At 38.0% G+C, this 22,101-nt stretch overlaps 2 protein-coding genes across 7 annotated transcripts in view; both read right to left on the reverse strand.

The window, feature by feature from the left end:
• On the reverse strand, positions 1–21,374 carry CRYGS (crystallin gamma S). 2 transcript variants are annotated; one of them, XM_067738356.1, is made up of 5 exons: positions 10,647–10,721; positions 7,980–8,039; positions 5,777–5,843; positions 920–1,162; positions 1–523 (listed from the first exon to the last, which is right to left on the reverse strand). In XM_067738356.1, exons 2-5 carry the CDS (start codon positions 8,015–8,017, stop codon positions 251–253), a joined length of 621 nt encoding a protein of 206 aa, XP_067594457.1. In that variant the 5' UTR covers positions 8,018–8,039; positions 10,647–10,721; the 3' UTR covers positions 1–250. The 2 variants fall into 2 exon arrangements, with proteins under 2 accessions (XP_067594457.1, XP_067594458.1); XM_067738357.1 differs by lacking the exons at positions 7,980–8,039; positions 10,647–10,721 and adding an exon at positions 21,241–21,374.
• The window catches only part of TBCCD1 (TBCC domain containing 1), a 23,612-nt gene continuing 6,471 nt past the window's right edge, over positions 4,961–22,101 (reverse strand). For 4 of the 5 annotated variants that reach the window (XM_067738353.1, XM_067738349.1, XM_067738351.1 and 1 more), the window contains exons 3-8: positions 21,241–21,396; positions 17,918–18,284; positions 15,936–16,122; positions 15,304–15,801; positions 10,647–10,797; positions 7,187–8,039 (exon numbers count right to left, since the gene is read on the reverse strand). In XM_067738353.1, the coding sequence (XP_067594454.1) occupies positions 10,668–10,797; positions 15,304–15,801; positions 15,936–16,122; positions 17,918–18,284; positions 21,241–21,396 (1,338 nt within the window). In that variant the 3' untranslated portion in view covers positions 7,187–8,039; positions 10,647–10,667. Of the gene's footprint in view, positions 5,844–7,186; positions 8,040–10,646; positions 10,798–15,303; positions 15,802–15,935; positions 16,123–17,917; positions 18,285–21,240; positions 21,397–22,101 lie in introns of those variants that run through there. The other variant, XR_010943636.1, reaches the window with a different exon arrangement.

Raw genomic sequence — 22,101 nt, forward strand, 5'->3', positions numbered from 1 at the left:
TACGATTTTCTAACCTTTTAATCCAGTCCCATTTCGTCTGGCACAAAGATATAACCTGAAGGATGAGTTGCTTTGTGTAACTGCCTGCTGTGGTGGGCACTACTTTACTGGTGCCTACAAGTGTTTAAGGAGAGGCATTATAGTAAACAGTGGAATGCATGCCAATTGTTTTTATTTATGATGCTTATTTGGACGACAAGGCCAGCCAGCATTTGGCCCCAGGAAGAAGCTTATGGCTGCATCCGTATCATCACTCCACAATGCGGCGGAAAGACTGGACAGCTGGGGAAGCTGCGCCCCAGTCGATGGGCTTCCGGTACTCCTTCTTGTCCAGGAGGTACTGCCTGCCACGGTAGTTGGGCAGCTCGTAGAAGATCCACGCGCCCTCCAGCACCTTACAGGAGTGGACCTCTCGCATGTGAAACTGCTCCATGATGGAAGGGCAGTCTTCAGTGGTTTCATACATCTGACCATTAAAATCCCCTTTCTCAAAGATCTGAATCTTATACTGGCCTCCACTAGACTAAAGAAACAAAGGGGGAAATGAACAGCAAACATTAGCAAAATCAACAGCAGGCCAGGAACTCAGAGAACAGTGAGGTTTGGGACCCACCATCTTGAACGTGAGATGATCTGAACGCCCATCCCCACTGTGCACTGACTGAAACAGCTGACGTTCAATAAGAAAAACAATTCCTTAAAATATACAAGAGGTAGAGAAAGTACTATGGAAATAAGTCACGTAGTCTTGTGATGAACTGACCTAAGATTTTATTGAAGCCTCAGCAGCCAACAAGAGACAACCACCCATTAAGAGGTGGGAAAGTCTTAAGAAAACTCTTTCACGTAAAAGCAAAATGGCGGGGTAGGGGGTAAGAGACAGAAAGAGAGGGAGCACGCGCATCCTCTGCAGACTCACCAGGTGGACAGCCCTGCAGGAGCTGAGACGGTCATTGAGGCCCATCCAGTGCTGGTACTCAGAGTAGTCGCCCCGGGGTAGGATGTACATGTACCCAGCAAAGTTGGGCCTTTCATACACAGCCCAGGTGCCTCCTTCCACTCTAATGGAGTTGCAGCGACTCAAGTACATGTGGAAATCTGCACAGTCGCAATCGCTGTCATAGTGGCGGCCTTGAAAGTTTTTGTCTTCAAAGAAAGTAATCTGGAGCACAGGGCAAACAAAGTGGAAAAACAGGGGTTAAGTGGCTGTGTTGATAGAAAAATGAAAATTAAGAACACTTTCCCCACTTTAGGAATTCCTTTCTCCTCCATTTTGAGGAGAAAATATCTAGTTCTACCATACCTCACAACATTTGCCTTCTGGCAGACAACTTTAGTTAACAACAGGAATGAGCACTTTCTGAGGCCTTAAAACGAAGCAAAACAAAAGAATGCTCTACTGTCAGCCAGCATTTTCAGACTCAAGCTCATGGCTTCTTTCTCACTGTACTTATGTAATAAATTTTCCACTTTTCTATCTGTCTCTCCCACCGACACCTACTAGACTTCTTCCAAGGGCAAGGACCAAGCCTTATTTCAGCTATGGACCCCTATACCCTGCACTTGACAAACCCTCAACAAATGCTAGATGAAGATGAGTGAGTTCCAAATACAGAAATCCATTCTAGGTGATATGGAAGAGATATATAGAGAAAAAGAAAACACAGACCTTAGCATTAGAGCTTATTTTAGATGGATATAGAACATACAGACATGAAAATATATCATATGTTCTGTATTACTATTTTGTTGCCAACAAAGTAGTTGCAAAGTAACAAAATGACAAGGCAAGAATGTCCTTTGCTTCAAACTCTTACCAAGTTGCATCACAATCTTTGGGGTAAACCTCTGAAGCCTGTGATGGCACTGGGAAATATGCAGCCCTGAGGAACGGGAAATACTACGCCTGGGCTCTAGAGCTGCATCTCTACAATCAGCCCTACTATTTTAGTCAAGCCACCTCTCAGGGCTCCAGCTTCCCATCTGTCAAATGAAAGGATTGGACTAGATTTGAAGCCCTGGCTATAAAATAAAACTTTTCTGTTTGAAACAGGCAACAGAGTTCCCCGGAAGTCCCAGGGATTCATGATGCAGTTTCTGAAAACCACTAGAAAACCAAATGGACCACACAGTCTGTCCCTTCTTGTTCTGTAATTCCACATCCAAGATCAATGCCAGTTTATAATTTAAACTGAAATCACAGGTGTCATTGATTTGAGCAGTTAATTCCCTGGTGTTGTGCCGCCACCTTGTGGCTAATTTGCTTTATACGTTTAGAAGGAGAAAAACCCTGTCAGCCATTTCAGATGAAAGAAGCAGACAGAGCCAGTTAGAGTCTGGAGAAGATTTTTGAGGAGAGGATCTTTGAGGCAAGGATTGAAGGATAAGTAGGGGGTTTTCCAGAGGCAGAGCAAAAAGAACAGCTTGTTTACTGGAATAAAGGAGTGGAAGGACATGGCCCACTATAGGGACAAGTAGTTCATTAAGCCTGGTGCAGACTGAGCCTGTGGTGAAGTGTTAGGAAAGAAAGCCAGAAGTGACACAAGAGCCATGCTAGAATCCCTCTGGTGATGATGTGGGAAATGTAATGTAATGGTTGGTACCTAGAAATAGCTGATTGCTATGGGCGGAGGTGAGAGATGCTGAGGACCAACCAAAGGCAATTGCAATGTGAATGACCATGAGGACAGTCACAAGAAATGAGGATTTGGTGACTAATTAGATGCAGGGAATGAAGGAAGACACTAAAAATAGTTCGCAGCTGGGCCTCATTCTTTTTTACGCAGGTGAGCCTTTCTACATAGCAACCTACTAATAGCTTTTCCTTCCACTGTAAACTTTCTCCTTCCTGCCCTTCCCATTTCTCAACTCTTCCCTTTCCTGTTCCCTAAAAGGCTCCTTACCCTTCCTGCCCCTAAATCACCTACTTCACCTCCTTTCTTCCCTTCCCACAGTCATCTCGATCTCTTCCCGCTCCCTTTCCCATTTTAGCACAGCACAGATTTAGGTACGTGGTACAGGTGAGAAAACAAAATCGCAGCGCCACTAGTTAAATCTGGGTAACACTATGCACTGTAGAGGGTTGTTCTGAGGGTCTGATGGCACAGTGCCAATAGAGCAATTTTAATAGCTGCCTCAGGATTTCCAATAAGCTTTCGCTACAACTGTTACAGATAAAGAAGTTAAATGACTTGCCTAAGGTCATTAGCTAGTTACAAGTTGATTGCAGGCAAACCAGTGGACAACAGTGCAGACTCCTGGTTAGTAATCTGTTGTTCATTTTATTTCACTTCATCTCCCTCTGTTGTCTTCCTACCTGCACAGCTAACTCTGTTCAAAATATACCATTTACTCTTAGCAATGGAACAAGACCAATCCTGAATCTCAGAGGCTTTTCCCAAAACCTGTGGCAAGATCTTCAAGAAAATCAAGGTAAACTCTCTTAAGAAGATAGATTCTAAACTTAATTAAATTTACCTTTGGTTTTTGGCCAACTATTCACCAAAGAAGAGGCTCTGCAAGGGATATGCCATGGGAAATTAATATCATCTTTCTTCCTTCATTGTTTCTCACACTTACTACCCTCTGCACACTTACCTGACTGACTTCAGTATATGAAAAGTGGAAATATATATGATTTTTTCCTTGCTGTCCGCCTTTCCAGCAGACCAGCCAACCATCCCAAGGCTGAAACAAAGCACTAGCATTGCCACAGAACCATTACTGAGCTCCAGGGCCAAGCTCTTCCTTCAGCAGCAGACCTTCCAGGTTTCAGGGCCCAGAGAATGTTGCACCTTTACTCAATTTCCATTTGTAGAAGACCATGAAATCCACTTTATGGTCAGCTGAGAGGTTGGGACTCTTGGACAAAAAGTTTTGTAGAGAAGGCTAAGAAACGTGCAGGAGATTTTCCTAGAAGTTATTACAAAATTACTCTAATTGTCAAGTTAATTTTTTGAAAAATAGCCTACTAATCCAATATAGCAGAGGGGAAAATGTCTTGACTATTCCACAGGTAACAAGAACAAACTTATTAAAATGCATTGCTTTTGCCCAGCCCATAACTCCTCTGATTAAACTGCTAGCAAGACAATGAGAAAGGGAGAAGAAATAAAAAAGTAAAAGATAAATTGCTATTACTATCTCCTTTGGCTTAGCAAGCAAAAGTTTTTACTAAGTGAACAGACCAGCTACAAGAAATAAAAGAGTACATTATCCCTACACTGGAAATCATTGAAAGTGGGGCTGTTCTGTAACAACCTTCCCTCCAGGCACGTGGATAGCCCTCTAAGGACTTCAGATGCTTTTTAGTGGGATTTTCATGGCATATTTTTCAAAAACCTCAGAGCACTAAAGACACTGTCTCATTTTTCTCCCAAAACCTTCTGGATGCAAATACGACTATTAGTTCTATTTTCCAAACGGGAAAAAAAATCAGGCGCTCACCAGTTATGCAACAAGTTAACAGGTGCCTCCTGAAAAAATGCAATGCAAAGTGCCTGACATTACCTATGTAGTTTTTGTGCCAAGGTGGTTAGTATGAATCTAAACATGAGAAAACAATTAGACAAGTCCAGATGTCAGGACTTTTTATAAGACACCTGGGTTTGGACTTTGAAAAATGTCAGTGTCTCACAACAACAAAAACTAGGGGGATTGCTCTATATTAAAGGGGCTAAAAAAAAGAGGCTAATGAAACTTGACAACCAAATGAAATTCATGACCCTTGACTGGATCCCACATCAGGGGAAAAGCCAGCCATGAAGCACATTTTTGGGAGCAACTGGAGGAAATGTGAATATAGTCTAAATATTAGGTATTATATTCTGATCAATTTGGAGGACCTGATAATGATATGATGTTTATACAGGGAATGCCCTTGATTTTACGATATACATGCCTAAAAACTTAAGGCAAAAGTATAATGAAGTCTGCTATTTATTTCCAAATGGTTTAGTAAAAAGAGAAAGAGACACAGAGAGAAGCCAGATATGGCAAAATGTAAACAATTGGAGAATATAAGTAAGGGACATACAAGTATTCATTTACCATCTCTTACTTATTCTTTTAAGATTCAATGGGCTTGAACATTTACACAGTAAAACATTAGGTGGAAAAATCAGGCACCAGAGGCTTTGCTTTAGACCTACAGTCAGTGAAGAACTAGAAAGAGAATGAAGGTATATTCCCTCATTCCCAAAGAGAATCAATTTCCAGTCCAATAATCGTGAATCACATATTTTAGAGGCAATTTTCCTAACGTAAGTAAACAATTTTTGGGGGAAAAGGGATAAGAGTAGCTGCTGAATGAAGGGGATATGTAGGATTTAATTCACTTGATTGGTCCATCCGTTTTGGCCATTTAGAATATTAATGGTTGATGCTAAATTTCAAAAGACAGATTTTTAATTGAACACTGAAAGTTCTCTACTCCATATAATCCTCTTATCTGCATGTCTTATTCCTGTGGAAATACAGAGATTAGTTGCTGGAAGGCAGAAATCATGACGATATTTACACATTACATACCTGTACAGTATTCAACATAGTAAGTACCACACATGAAGATAAACCCTTAATAAATTATTTGGTAATTCTGTTAGAATAGAAAATAAAATAAGCATTCCTTAATCTTTTCTTCAATCAATCCCAGCCTTCTATCCACTATCATACTCACCTCCAGGTGAAGAAGCAAAAGCTTTTCTCCATGTTTCTTTCAATGTACCATTAGGTGAAAAAGTGGGTAGGCTAGAAATCAGCATGACCATTTACTTACCTTGGTTCCAGCTTTAGACATTTTTGGTGCATAGATTGGTTTCCCCAGTGCTGAAATCCAGGAATAGCTACAGAGAGTTAGAGGCACAGAGACATTTATACTGGGTTGGTTTCAAATCAAACATTTGCTTAGTCAAGAGAATAGGATCCAAAAATTGAGTCAGTCATTTAGAGGCTATTGATGGTTTCTAGAAAAACAATCAGGATTATGAAATAAAGGAAAGCTTCAGTACCCTCTTTAATGCTTACCAAGCCTTGCTGCATTATAGACTTTGCTGACTCAAGACACCAAAACCCAGCCAAATTTTTCAAAATTGAAAACAGAAAAGTTCCTCTTACTTGGGCAATTTGGTTTTCTAGCAAGTAGCCACCTTGAAATCCCCCATGTCTTTTTTTCTTCAAAAGAACTTGCAGGAGATGAGTCAAAAAAACCACCCTCTAATTCTGAACAGAAGTGAAACATGTTCCAAAGCAATAAAACTGACATGACAACTAAAGGCAATGCATGATCTTGTGTTTGGAAAAAAAGTCAACACAAGTGATATTTGGGGGATAATTAGAAAATTTTAATACAGTCTATATATTAGGTACTACTATTGTGCCATTGTTAAACTTCCTGAATTTAATCATATGTACTATGACTATGTAAGAGAATGTCTGGTTTTAGGAAATACATGCTAATATATTTAGGAGTTAAGGTCCCAGATGTCTTCAACCTACCCTTAAATTGTTGAGCAAAAATAAAATAGTAACACTATACAGAGGGTTGGTAAAGTGAAAGTGGCAAAATGTTAACAGTTGGTGAATCTAGACAAAAGGCATGTGGGAATTTACATTCCTGCCACTGTTCTTTAAGTGTGAAATTTTTTCAAAACACACACATACACCCAAAAGATCCAGTCCACAAGAAAGGGTGCTACAATGTGTAGCCCGAGAGACAGAAAGTTACTGTGGAAATCCTGAATTTGCAAAGGTTTAGCTAAGCCCAGCTTGCCACCTGCTAGGTGGCATTGCTCTGCATGATATCATACTGGAACCTGTGTAGGGAACAGTTTTTGGTGCTTCATATACCTCTGATTTTAGGAATGAGATTACATCTTACTGAAACTCAAAGAAACAACAAATCAACTGTTCTCCATTTTAATTTTCCTGGTCAAATATATTCTTCTCAAAAGCCCAACTTCCTCATCTTTCCCCTTAACAAAGCCTCCAGCAAATATTTTTATAAATGGGATGCCCCTAAAATATATTTTGGTCAGCCAGAAAATGACAAATGTGCCTTGATGTGAAGACTGTTGAGTTACAAAGTATTAAGTTATATGCTTAGTTTTCTGAACTTTATAAACTTTAAAGAAAGTATCTAATTAATACCATTAATTTCATTAAACAATAGCGGTTTCCAAAAAGATACTTCTATTATTCCAGTGTTTCTTTATTTGGTAATGCTCTCCTTGCTTGAATTTCATCAAGCAAGTTTAAAATAAAAACTCCAATTATAATTAAAACACATTCTGAGGGTTAATTTTCATTTTAGAAATAAGAGATCAAGCGCTTTTAGATATAATTACTAATTAAATGGCCAAAAAGCATATGAAACAATGTTTATCAGCAATCAGATTCATTAAACTGGTAACTGTTTTATCTTAAAGAACATAGCTTTCCCATCAAATGTAAACTTTATTTTGATATAACATCACAGAATGACATTGGAAATCTTTTCTAAAATTAAAAGTAAAGCTTTATCTTTTTACTGAAAGGAGAAGATTACTTTTTAGAGTTTGTTTATTGAAAATTTGAAGCAGAAAGTGAAATGAAAAATAAAGATTTTATACAGTTTCATTGTTGCATACTTTAAGGACTAAAATATCTTTGTATAAAATCTTTCCTGCTATATTTATACTCCAAAAATCATACCTTCATTCCAATTCTTTTCTAAAAGGAGTAGTAATTTCCTTTTAAATAGTTACAAAGAACTATAAAACCTATTCTCAATCACTTTAATATTAACATATATACAATGCCTTCACTTTTTCATTTTAGCATCACAAAATGAGCCTTCTGATGTTCTATAAACTATATGTTTATATAATAGAAGTTTATCTAAAATTCAATGTAAACAGTAGCAAATGACATTGGAAGGAAACTTAAGGAAAGGTCTTAAATAGGAAGAAAAATCCCCAAAGTCTCTTAAGCAGCAAGAGCACCTTTCCAGTTTAGTTTCAACACGTGCACCATCTTGCATTCATCCTCCTGTTTCCAGGGCCCTGAATATGAAAAAAACAAAACAAAACAAAAAAACTAACTTTCTATCACCTTCGTGTAAAAATAGGAAAAAATCCTTTTCATAAAATCACATAAATTGGTCAGATGATGATTTAGAGTGATAAAATATGTGAAGTTAAAAGTTAATTACATTCCTTTTCTCTGAGGGTCACATTAGTTCATAATAGAAGAAAAGAAATTCATACATAGACATAAAGTAGCAGGCTGTGGGGTTAGTCTAAAGTAAGATTTTATCCTCTTATAGTTCCCATTTCCTTTGTATAATCTTCATCAAATTTCCAATTCTTAATCTCAGTATTTATTAACTAAATATTGTAAAATTATTTTTTTATAAAAAGTAATACACACTTTGAAAATGTAAACAATATATGAAAAATAAAGAATAAGTTTACGCAGCTTTGGAAAACAGTTCAGCGGTTCCTCAAAAAGTTAAACATATTATCTTGCAATTCTACTCCTCTGCATAGTATACTGAAGAGAAATAGAAACATCTCTACACAAAAATTTGTACATGAAAGTACATATAGCAGCATTATTCACAATAGCTAACAAGTGGAAGCAACTCAAATGTCCATCAACTGATGAACAAATAAAGTGCAGTATATCCGTACAATGGAATAGTATCCAACCATAAAAAGGAATGATGTACTGACACATGCTAGAACATAGATGAACCTTGAAAACATTATGCCAAGTGAAAGAAGGCAGACACAAAGGCCACATATCGTATGATTCCATTTATATGCGATGTCCAGAACTGACAACTCAAGCGACAAATAGTAGAAGTTAGAAGTTGCCAGGGACCAGGAGGCAGAGGAGATATGGGGAGTTGGAGGAATTGGGAGTGACTGTCAATGTATACGGGCTTTATTTTTAGGGTGATGAAAATGTTCTGGATTTGTTAAATAGTGATGATTGTACAAACTTGTGAATATAATCAAAGCTGCTGAATTCTTCACTTTAAAAAAGTGAAGTTTTGGGCTTCCCTGGTGGCGCAGTGGTTGAGAGTCCGCCTGCCAATGCAGGGGACACGGGTTCGTGCCCCGGTCCGGGAAGATCCCACATGCCGCGGAGCGGCTGGTTCCGTGAGCCATGGTCGCTAAGCCTGCGTGTCCGGAGCCTGTGCTCCGCAACGGGAGAGGCCACAACAGTGAGAGGCCCGCGTACCACAAAAAAAAGAAAAAAAAAAAAAAAAAAAAAGTGAAGTTTATGGTATGTGAATATCTCAATAAAAATTAAGAGTAAGTTTTCTCCTACCCTAGACACCCAGTCTTATTCCTCAAAGACAAACACTGCTAACAATTTCTTTATATCCTTTCAGAAATTTTTAAGGCATATAACTAGCATAAAAATATGTGATTATCCCTTTCCTTTTTTCAAACACACGAGGCAACATTTTATGCCCCCTGCCAGCTTTCACCATCACCCCCTAGAGGTCATCCAGGATCAGCACATGCGGGTGTGCTTCATTCCTTTCAAAGACGCATTCCGTGGCATGGATGAATCAGTTCATTAGGCACCTGCCCTCTAATGGGGAGCATTTGGCTGGTTTCCAGCCTACAGCTATTTCAAACAATGCTGCAATGAACATCTCTTGTATATGTATGTATGTATGTACTTATTTTTTATTGGAGTATAGTTGTTTTACAATGTTGTGTTAGTTTCTGAACATCTCTTTTAAACAGATCTTTACATACATGAATGTATCTGTAAGATAAATCTAAGCAGTGAAATTGCAAAGTCAAAGAATGTGTGCATTTTTAATTCTGATTTTGTCAAACTATCCTCCAAAAAGGTTGCACAAATTTACACTTTCCCCAGAGGTAACTGAAATGTCTTATCAGTGTTGTGTACTATGTTTTTGATCCTTGCCAATGTGATACATGAAAAATAGTATCTTACATTTCTTTAATTTTAAGTGAAAGTGAGCATCTTTGTGTTTGTAAGTATCTTTCTGTGAACCACCTATTTATGTCCTTTGTGTTTTTCTATTGTTAGTCTCTAAAGATACTTTAAAATAGCAAAACAAGCTAATTTCTATTAAAAAAAAAGAATACTATGTATTTGGATTAAATAACTTCCAATAAATTTGCCTGTATCCATGTTCTCTTCTACTGAATCTGTAGGTCTCCTAGAATTTAGTATTCAAATCTTCATTTGGACTAATTCTGGTAATTTATTAATGCCCATATGTACAATTAACAAAGATTAGCTAATTTATTAATTGATCTATGTGTGGGATTATGGGAAAGAGGAAAAATGTGTCAGAAAGGGTAAGACTTAAAACCATATATGGGGAAGTACAGAAGAGCTTTGGACGGTCTAACTCGTGCCAGGCAAGAGACAAAAAAGACAAATTTGGCTATTATATTTGCCCGTAACTCTATAGGCTCCACCTGAATATTTTGCTTGGCCTTCTCACTATAAAATGTAGTATATATGGGTATGTAAAAATCTGTATATGGTGGGGGGAGCGGTGGAAAAAATCAGCAATAGTTGGTGACATAATATTCTGTGTGGTATTTTGGTATGCTTGTAATATCTCCCCCAATAACTTGTTTTAAGTGCTCTCCATTATAAATGCCTACCAGTGTTTTGATGAGGAAGTCTTATCCTGCTGCTTGTTTGGAGCCTGCTGCAGGGGGCACAAGACTGTCCAGCTGCTGACGATGTCCTGTATTAATCAACCACTCATAAAATTTGTTTTCCACAAGTACCTGGAACTGCTTCCTTTGATCCCTAAAATTGCAAAAAGAATGTAGCAATACTAATTCATATTAATTTTACTCCAAGTGATTATAAAATACTTTAATGGGATAAATGTTAAATTATTTCTACTTATCCATTTGTTCTCTCCGAATAACTGCTCTGTTCAGTTCTATACACTGAATCACCACCACCACCACCACCAAAAAAAAGATTGGTCAGATACAATTCCCTCTTTGTAAAAACTTATCAGTAATTATATATTTTGTTCTACTGTGGTTATTCACTCAACAGATATTTACTGAGGACCAAGTGATGCTGGGTAGTGTTCTGACTGATGAGGATAAATGTGTAAAGAGAAGAGAAATGGTCTCTGTCCGGGCAGGTTTGCACTGCATGATTCTAGAGGGCGCCATTCACATTGTGACCTATGTAGTCTGTGCTCTGAATATTCTAGTAGGGGAGATAGATAATAAATAAAATAAATATGTATATGAACTTAAGTAGTTGTAAGTGGCTTGGAGAAAAATAGAGCAGAGTAGGGAAATCAAGAGTATTTGGAATGCTAATTTAGAAAAAGGATGGACAGAAGCCTAAGATGACGCGTAAGCAGAGATCTGAATGAAGTGATGGATTAAGCAAAATAAATATCTGGAGAACATTCCAGGCAGAGGAAACAAAAAGTGCAAAGGCTCTAAAGTGAGAGAATATTTATCATGTTCAGGATAAGCAAGAGAAGAGAAGCTCCTGACAGCCAGGAGCTAGCTTAGCACCATCAGCTAGGCCTAGGTGTAGCTGGGATCTGGACTGCTGCTCTTCTGTTGAACATAAATAATCCCATAGCACACCAACAGGGAAGGCCACTATGGGACAATGCTAGATCAAGGCAAAAAAAAAAACCTCATTCCATAATCATATCTCAGGTCCAGACAAAAAACAAAACCATTTTGTGGTCCAAACCACAAAAATGACCGAGCATCACCCTTTCCTGGCTAATGAGTGACTGCTGTTTCTTTACAATTATAGTTTTAGCCCCTCTATTCCCTCCTCTTTAATATAAAAATTATTACAATACCAAACCATAGAATTACCCTCACTTCCAGATTGCATCCAACCCACAACAAAACCTTGCTTCCTACACCCCTCCCCCAAATCACCTAACAGCCAAAATCCAATTATCAGTTCTTTTAAACACGCTTTTATAGAGATGACACTAGTTCTCTCCCTCCTTGTAATGAGTAACAAAATCCAACTTTATTCTACAGATACGTTCCTGGTGGTGTCTGGCTGGACAGCAATGACTAAGTAACACTATAGTATGGTGGGAGGGAAGTGAATGAGGAAAAGAATGACAGAAAATGAGGCAGAGAGGGCCTGGTAGGTACTGTGAAGGTTTTATATTTTATTCCAAGTATGATGGGGACCCATTAGAAGGGACAGAGCAGGGAAATGACATCATCTTATCACTTTAAAAGGATCGTGTTGGCAGTTTCTTTTCAAATTATTCAATAATTCTTCTGTCTTCCCATGTTCCCAAAGTTAAATTGCATGCTCCTGCTGGTTTCTAGTGTTATCATGGATCTCATGACTTCAACATGCTATGATTCAGAGTCAATATTTATTAAATGCTTACCACATTCCAGATTCCACACATGTGTATAAGCTTTTCATATGTGTAAGAAAATCTAGCCATCTAAATACTAGCAGCATCCAAACAACAGAATTGCTTTAAAAGAACGTTCTTCCAATGATCCATTTTTATATCACATCGGTATAATGATTATATTATATACAACAGTTCACAGAAAACAGTAAAGACACTAAGAACCCAGGTTCTGGAACCAGGCTGACTAGGTGTGAATCCTGGCTCCTGTGTGACTTTGGATAAATTACTTAAATCTCTCGGTTCCTCAGTTTCCTCATCTGTGATAGGGAACTATTAGGAAGAATAAATGAATTAATACATAGAAGGTGCTTAGAACAGTACTTGGCACATAGTAAGTGCTCAATACATATTACCTATTATTATGGTCATCAGCACTATTCTGCTAAATTGAGAATGACTGATCTGTAGTATTAGTATCCTGGTGGCTCAATCCATGAGATACAAACCAGGTGGAATGTTTGTAACAGATAACAGCAGTATTACTACAGTGGATTCCCAGGTAAAGCATGAGTTGTGACTGTTATTGATGTTTGTATTTTTGGCAGGTAGCAACTGTTTTAAAGAATCTAAATGCAACTATGTAATTATATATTATATACTTCCTTCCTTAATCCATATGCCACAAGAATGCATCCAGAAAATACCATGGCTGGATCAAGCCTTCTTCAACAATTTCTCTTAGAATGAAGCTAATTCTAACAGGGCAGGTCTCAGATATTGTGGGTAAACAATCTCACCCAGAAGATGTGTCTCACAAACTCATCACTAAGCAGGGTGCCTTACACTCACATTACTACACACAGTACAGCACACACCACTACAGTGTCTTACACACACATCGTTACTATAAGTTATCTTATTAAACTTTTATATCAATTTCATCAGGTAGAAAATATACTTTATATATGATATAGCTAAGAGCTAGACAGGTCAGATGACACATTCAATGTCACACAATAAGTGGCATGATCTGTACTAATTCCTGAGTCAGAGTACTTTCCACTACAATATAGACACAGCTATCCAAAGAACAATACTAATTTTAACATCTAATAAAACCAAGAGATCTAATTAAAATAGGCATTTTTACTTACACATCAAATCACAGTTCTGGATCATCAGAAATAGAAACATTTTTAGAATGGCTAATTTTCCAAGATAATGACAACCAGAAGAAACAACAACAAACAAAAAGACTGATACCAAGCAAATGGAATCCAGTTATTAAAGTAATAGTTTTTCTAAGTCTCAAGGACCAAGACATTATCAGAATATAGGACATTTCATGTAAACATCCCCCAAAAGAACTTGATACCCTTTTCTCAAACTGGCTCCAGCTCCCAAATGGACAATGCTGTAGAAGAAGCACCCCTCCATCTTTCAGTACTATGTTTCCTCTCCTAATATCTCTAACAAATAAAATGTAATTAAATACCAAAATACTTGTATAGACAATAATTACTTATTCTGAACATCCACTACTTTTAAGTTGTACATGCTATTCTGTCCAGAAGAAAACTGATCAAATGTTTCTAAACTGGGCTCCAATTTTTGGAGTCATCGTTAATTTTCTTCTCTTTTTAACAAAATCTTGCACCAAGTCCAGCCTCCTGTCAAAGTATTTCTGGTCTCCACCCCCTTCATCTCCACTCTAGTCCAGTTTCTTAGTCTAGAATATTGTAATATCACCCTGACTTCCCTCTTTCAGATCTAAGTAGAGGATTTCCATATGTGCCAATCACATTTTTTAATCTGCCATAGCATCTAATAAAGTGGTTTGCATATTGTAGGCATTCTATAAATGTTCCTGAATAAATGAAATGGCTTTCACTCCATTGTTCAAAACCCTTTTATGGCTCCTATTACTTAACTCCACTTAAATCTAACCTTTATTGCCTGATATTCAAGATTCTATATAATCTAGCTCAATCTACCCATCCAAGTTTAAATATCATTATCCATAATCAGAATCTTGTTTCAGCAACTGATTTCCAGGATACCTGAAGTCTGCTTCTGCTTCCACATCTGCTCCTCTAGTGCTGTTAAAAGTATGCTGCCCAACCCTCACTTCTTCTCCAAACTCTGCTCATTTTTCAAGGTCCAACACAAATTCTATTTTCTCCATGAATCTCTGACCACCCACACTGATGTTTTCTGAACCTTTATATATGGTTTATATATAGCGTGTCCCTGGCTTCTAGAGTTCAAAGATCAAAACGCTTGAAATAAAATTTTGTGGTGGACATAATAAACTATAACCATCTACTATCACAAGCATGTTATTAAAAATAAAATATTTTAGTACCCCCAAAGTAAAAAGTAATTTCAGAATAAAAGACAGTATTCTAAATTGACTAAATTTAGCATTATTTTAAAACACTGTACTTATTTTTCACATTTTACCGTGGATTAGGAAAATTCTGACAAAAACTGGCATTAGTCCATGGACCGGCATTAGGAGTCCACCCTTGCACGTCTGCCTGTGGAGTGGTGGAGCCAGGAAACCTGTATTTTCAACGAGCTCTTTGGATGATCCTGACGCACAATGCAGTTTGAGAACCACTAGTGTAGTGCAGAGAAGTACATTAAAAACTAAAACCAATCCATTTATGATTGACCTTATATATGATCTTTCATTCATTTAAGTCTTATATCTGCCAGTTAAACTTAAGCTACTTAAAAGAAAGGAATCTAATACTTGAGTATCCACTTGCTCCCATCCCCCAACCAAACTGTGCCTGGGATACTGACCTTAGTGAAAGACACACTATGTCTTTTTGATTTCTTTAGCACAATTATAAACATGTGCAGGTTCATTTGCTTTCCCATGGAGTTTCACATAAGACAAATTACTACTTTTAGAAAATACTCACTTTGTCAAACGAGCCTCCTTCACAGTTTTCTGCCAGGTCTGTATCTTTTTTTCTCTTTGGCCCAGTGCTTTCTGATATGCAGATGGAAGACCCCCAGGTATCTCTGTTGTGTCCCCTTCCATTTCAAAGGGAATAATAAACACATAGAATTCACATGGTGCTAAGAGACGGAAGACATTTGTGCTGCTGTTCTCTCTGCACACAATCATGGGATTATCCCAATAGTTAGGCACTGTAGCAAGGCCAGTCCTGGCCATGTGGTCCTCCAGCATTGGGTAATGGGTATGAAAGGGGGCAAAAGTTACTCTCTGGTTCCCAGAGAGAATAAGTGGGCGTGTAGGCGTCAGAATGTGAAAGATGCAACCTGTTGTAGAAGAGATGGACAGACGATGGCAAACAGCAATGACTTTAACATTGTCACAGCTGTGGAGATGAAGAGCAGTCTGTACAGGGCCCAGGATGAAGGTGCTATTCCTGCACTTCTCAATTGTTACAGATCTGAAAAATGAGGTAAATTTCTCTGAATAAGAATACGATGAAAAATATCTGACTACAATATTATTCTGATGGCAGATAAAAGGACAAATCCTGATCCAAAGAAAACGTCACAACATCAAAACACCCTTGCTTACCGTAAGGGAGACAGCAGATATACAAAAGTCTCGTTGCAACGATGAATCTTTACATGTGCCCCCACCAGAGTATCTGAGCTCTTGGCCAATGTCTGCTTGTAAACCTGGCTCATCACCACCAGGCGGTGCATCCTAGGGGCCACATGAGTATTACAAGCAATCTTAGCTCTTTTGGTCGTCCCTTCAACTATTTAAGAAAAATATAAATAAATGAGATTGTTTCAAAGAAAAACAATCAACCATACGAGGTTACACATGTCTACATGTCTCAAATTAGACCCGTGTGAGGTTTAAAAAAATGTTAATTTGGGTGTTGGGTATGCCATATTATTCTCTGTGCTTTTCTGTATATTTGCAATATTTCAAATTTTTTTGTTTTTTAAAAAAAGGTTAAACCTATAATTCATTCAACATGGCCTATAGATCTAAGATTTTTTCATGCCTACCCTTTAACTTAAGTAATGTGCCTAAGGCCATATGGCTAGTAAGTGGCAGAGCTGGCCCAACTCAAACAGTATCTTCTCCAACCAGCCTTAATTTATCATCCCAACTCTTAAATAATCTCTTTAAATTGCCATAATACTAATTCTGAACCCCTCCTAAGTTACTCACCACATCATTCCATGAATTGTATTTGGGTTCACGTCTTTACTCCTAGGATCATTACTAAGTGAGAGCACATCTTCCTCTCGAACGTGGTGCCTTAAACATAAACTCACCCCTCAAGAAATCTGTGCAGGCTGCCCTCCTAACACAGTCCCACCATTACATCATTGCCTTCTCAGACTGTACTTCCCAGAAAACCATCAGGATACCCTTGTAAAGAAAATTGGCCAAATGTGGAGAGGTCACATAGTATGCTGTTCTTCTTTTAAAACAATTCTTATTGTTTCCTTTTATTAGAAAAGTAATATATGGCTACTGTAGAAAAATTTTAAATACTAGTAGTAAAACAAGATAAAAATTATTTGTAATCCTACTATCTAATATGTTTTGGTGTAATCCTAAAAGGTCAGATGTCCTTTTTCCTCCAGTGCCTACCTTAACAACGTTTAAAAACTTACTTATATTCTTTTACCAACATTAAGAATTATGTAGTATCTCCTGTATATTTGTAGGAGCCTTACATATCTGAGAATCGGAGCTCACGCTAGAGCAATAGCTTGGTTGCATGTATAATACTTGGGTCACTGTAGATGTTGCTCAACCATTTTCTGGTTTTCAGAATTATAAACATTTGATATGAAACTGATTTTTTTTTTTTACATTTGCACGGAAACTATTTTTTCTTTACCTTTGAAACTCAGAGATTGTGGAAGTATATTCTAGTTTTTTCCCATTAATTTTGCTTGGCCTTAGTACAGATACCTACTTCTCTTTAAACTTCTATCTGGGCCCCTCTTCTCTTAAAACTTATATCTGGGCCTGAAGAAGTCATACAGTACCTGAACCTATCCCTCTAGCCATCCCTGGACTATCAGGAATAGATACATTTGCAACCAAAGCGTAATTCTCTCTACTATGAGTTTAAATTTCCAATTTAGAAATAGCTAGTCTGCTTGTGTCTGTGTAGCTAAAAAAGAATCTCATCTTTACACCAATTCTATGAGGTTGTAACTATGGAATGGCCAATTTCTGGTAGGGTGCCTAGAAAATAGGAAAGCTTCAAGTAAATGAGCATATGAGAGTGACAGGAGGAAAAGAGTCCGAAAAGAGAAGAGCAGAGCAAAGAAAAGGACCAACCGAAGCTGGAGTTTCTACTAACTGCAACCAAAACAACCTGGCCTAATGAATCAACTCTCTCAAACTGTTGCAGCCTTGAGAAAAAGTCATATACAAAAGAGACGTTCCCTTTTTCTGTTTTATAGTAGCAATATTTTTTAGGTCTTCCACAAAAGACATGTGATCATTAATACACCAGAAAACACTAGGTTCCTTAACCTGTCATTCAATTTAATATAGATTAAAATATTAATACATACCTTGGTGAGCCCAAGCCAATTTCTTCCCAGACTTGAGGCAAGCAGATACACCAAATGGATTCCCAGTTAAAGAGGCTCTCAACCAGGCTTCCAGCTTGTAGAAAGAAAAGGCCTTAGAGGTCTTTGAGAAGCCACTTTCTGCATGTAGTGGTTGCCACAGTGCAAGTTCATAAAGTGGATATATCTTCCTGGCTCCACTCACTGTACCTTCAATAAGAAAGCTGAGTGCTACAACAGCTTCTCGAGAGACTAGACTACTATGGGTTGAATGAAATGATGCAGTGAGTTGTTCTGGATCTACAAGCAGTTCAAGGAGATCTGACAGATGATCACAGACAAAAGCTTGGTGACTGTAATCATTCCAGTTCTAAAAAATATCAAAAGAAAGCACTTTTAACAGATCAATGAGATTGAAACTCATTGTTTCAACAGAACAGTAAGACCTGAGACTTATATTTTAATTATTTTGTATTTATACTTTGCCTCATCCTCCCAAAAGCATTTGAAGTGGCTATATAAACCTTATAAAGATTTTCTGTGCACGTAATAGGTAGAAACAGATTCTCTCTCTACCTTAGATAATTCAAAAGTAATACTAGTAGCTAACCCTCAGTGTGTGCCAAGCACTGTTACACAAACTAACATATTTATAACTAGCAACAGTGTTAGGATAGATGCTATTACCGTGCCCGTTCTACAGATGAAGAAATGGAGATACAAAAAGGTTCAGAAACTTGCCCAAGGTCACACAGCTAGTATTAACTATTCTAAAAGTTTCAGATCGAACATAAAAATAACCGCCTCAGACATTCATTTCATGAAGCACTAGTTTTTTTTTAAAATTTACCTTCTCAAATTACAGAAGGAATTTCAAAATCTAATGAAACAAGGCAACTGATCTTACAGTAACCAGATTTAAGAGAAGTTATAACCTTGGGGGCTTCCCTGGTGGCGCAGTGGTTAAGAATCCGCCTGCCAATGCAGGGGACACGGGTTCGAGCCCTGGTCCAGGAAGATCCCACATGCCGCGGAGCAACTACTGAGCCTGCACTCTAGAGCCCGTGAGCCACAATTACTGAGCCTGCATGCTGCAACTACTGAAGCCTGTGTGCCTAGAGCCTGTGCTCTGCAACAAGAGAAGCCACCACAATGAGAAGCCTGCGCACAGCAGTGAAAAGTAGCCCCGCTCGCTGCAACTAGAGAAAGCCCACGTGCAGCAACGAGACCCAACGCAGCCAAAAATAAATATAAATAAAATAAATAAATTAAAAAAAGAAAAGAGAAGTTATAACCTTGGGAATAAGCTTTGAGTTGGCAGACGTACCAATAACTTGGCTTATTCATTTGACAGATATGTGATATGAGCAGTGTTAAGTGATGAATTATGCAAACTAAATAAGACATAGTTCCTGTCCTCAAGGAATTCAGCAACTATGTAGTGAAATGACAATATAAACAAATAACTATAACACAGTGGGATGAGACCTATAGCAGAGATCTGTAAGATGTTCTATGAGCATGAGAAGAACAAAGAACTTCATTTGGGGAAAACAACTCTTAGTGGAGTGCTGTTTGAATAGATTCTTGTTTGACGCTGGTAGTTATGCAAACAGAGCAGGGAAAAAAGCATTCTAGGCCTAGGGAACAGCAACCAAAGGCCCATAGGAGTAAAATCACCTGCTGTGTTCAGAGAAACGGAAGTTCTGGGTGGGGTGTAGGGAGCATGCTGGGAAGTGGCAGGTAAAGGTAAAATGGTAGGCAGGGACCAGTCACAAAAGGCTCTGTATGAAATACTAAGATATCTGGACTTTATTTTGTGTGCCAGAGACATAAACTATTTTGTAAATAGCTATACCATTTTTCTTTTTAATAAACTCTCATTTGGACGCCAAAGAACATTTCAAAGCAGAGCTGTCCACAGCCTCACCTGCTCTTCCTCCCTCTTGCTGCATCTTCCTCCCCCACGGTAAGTAGGCCTAAGAAGGCTCCAAACAGTACAAGATGAAAACAACAATGACAATGAGAATTCACTGATGGAGTTCTGACAGGAGATGGATACAAAGGATCTGTATTTTACAAAGTCCAGTGTAGTAGGTGGGCTATAGATTGAAAGCAGGGTGACCAGGTAGGATCTAATTATAGAAATCAAAGCAAAAAAAAAAAATGACATTAGGGCCTATACAGAGGAAGAAAAAGGATAAATTTTATTTTGGCTGCACCTCGAGGCTTGCAGGATCTTAGTTCCCTGACCAGGGATCGAACCCAGGCCCCCGGCAGTGAGAGCACCGAGTTCTAACCACTGGACTGCCAGGGAATTCCCAAAAAAAGGACAAAATTTTAAAGAGTTATTTTGAATGCAGAATCAGTAAGACTTGACAACTAACTAGGTATGGGTGGTGATAGAGAAAGCAAGGGTGGCTGGTGGTAACTTTCACTGAAATGGGGAATACAAGATAATTCAAGTGAAGGGAGATTCTACTGTAGGGACATACAATCATCTCTCAAACTGAAGTACAGGGAAACCTCATCAGAACTGGAACTGGAAAGCCATCTTGAACCTGGTTCTCTCTCAGGTCTCTCTGCATGTCTGTTCCATTCTCTTCTTTATCTCAGAGTTGCTAATCCCGCATAACTCCAGGTCACTCACGGATGTGGTAGCTATTCTGGTCCCAATGCCACATGAGCTACCAGCAAATACCTATCACCAACTGGGTAATTTCTTCATTCCTGGGGTACTGATTGGGCCAGATCATCATTTCAAATCAGACCAAATTCAAATACATACCTAGGAATGGGTTATTCTAGTCAAGTGTCCATCCCTGGTCCAATCAGTTGCTGGGAGAGATCATGCTATAGCACAAACTAAAGTCACCATATACTGGTGCTTACGATGCAACAAGTCTCATGCTATGTATTCCTGAATTCTCACAGCCATTCAGAAATAGGCATTATCATCTCCATTTAGAGAAAAGAAGCCAAGCTAGAGAAGTTAACTGAGTTGCCTACAATCATGCGAAATCAAATTCATTAACATTTGCAAAAATGGGAATGCTAGTAAGAGTAGAGTGAACGATTTGCCTGAAAATTTATCTAAGTGATTTTTGTGTCGTTGCAGGAACTGAAATCACTTCTCTATCTTGATTAAGATTGCACATATTGATTTCGTTTTATAATTAGGAAAAGAAAGAAAAAACAAAACAAAACAAATCAAGCCAACAAATCTCTGGCTTATATAAGCAATTCAAAGTAATTTTTAATGAAGGCAAACTGTCTCCCTCACAAATTTTCCCTTTCAGAGAAAGAGATCATAATTTAAACAGTACCTTATTATGACAACTGGATTTTTCAGTCAGGTCAGGAGACTGAGATCTGTGTCTGGGACTAGGCCACTCTTCTCCAATCAAAGATGTCCTCAGGGAGACCTTGTTTAACTGTTGTATATATAAGAAGAGCAGAAACTGTAGGGTGTCCACTGAAAGCTGTCCAAGAAGAAAATAAATGATGAACATATGTCTTAAAACAACATCAACCACTATTAGATATAGTAACTAAGTAGATATAGTAAAAGAAATTCACAACAGTGTGCTGATCCTAAGAAGACAAATGTGGAAACATTGCTAGCGTTGGATATGTATGTCTCTGATACCCAGATATAGGAGTTTCTAAAACTAATTAAACTGGAGTCACTTACTTTCTCAGAAAGCTATGTAGCATCTATGGCCATAGTCATTCTCTCCCAAAACTGCTGAAGTGGAAAGGATGAAGTACATACTTTTTAAAAGTATATTATTTCAGAAGTTTACAATTACAATTAAAAAAAACCTTAGTAATCTGAATAAACAAATAGATGAAAGAAAGGAAGAAGGAAATTTAATCAAGACACAGATGTTAGTTTAACCTGATCACAGACTTATCAAGAAAGTTCAGGATATCAGTGCAACACCTGAAACTGTACGCAATTTTTTGGTGTATATGCATTTTGTGGGGAGTAGGCCTCAGGTTCTCATTAAATTCTTAAAAAGGGTGTTTGACTTAAAAAAAAAATACTACTGGTCTGACAGATGTTACGTCATTTCTTATTTGAAGAAGGGTGTGGTTTGAAGCTCAGGATTTGAAGCTCATGATTATCCTCATATACCCATTCCCATACACATACAAGAGAGGCAAAAAAGTGAAGTAATACA

Source organism: Pseudorca crassidens, chromosome 5 (genome assembly GCF_039906515.1).
Source record: "Pseudorca crassidens isolate mPseCra1 chromosome 5, mPseCra1.hap1, whole genome shotgun sequence".
Lineage (NCBI taxonomy): Eukaryota > Metazoa > Chordata > Mammalia > Artiodactyla > Delphinidae > Pseudorca > Pseudorca crassidens.

Bases quoted from the DNA above. Each gene is read 5' to 3' on its own strand.
- CRYGS (XM_067738356.1), bottom strand. From the start codon at position 8,017: ATGCAAGATGGTGCACGTGTTGAAACTAAACTGGAAAG. The intron at 1,163-5,776 runs GTAAGTAAATGG...CCTGTGCTCCAG, and splicing joins TGTCTAAAGCTGGAACCAAG to ATTACTTTCTTTGAAGACAA. The intron at 524-919 runs GTGAGTCTGCAG...TTGTTTCTTTAG, and splicing joins CCTGCAGGGCTGTCCACCTG to TCTAGTGGAGGCCAGTATAA.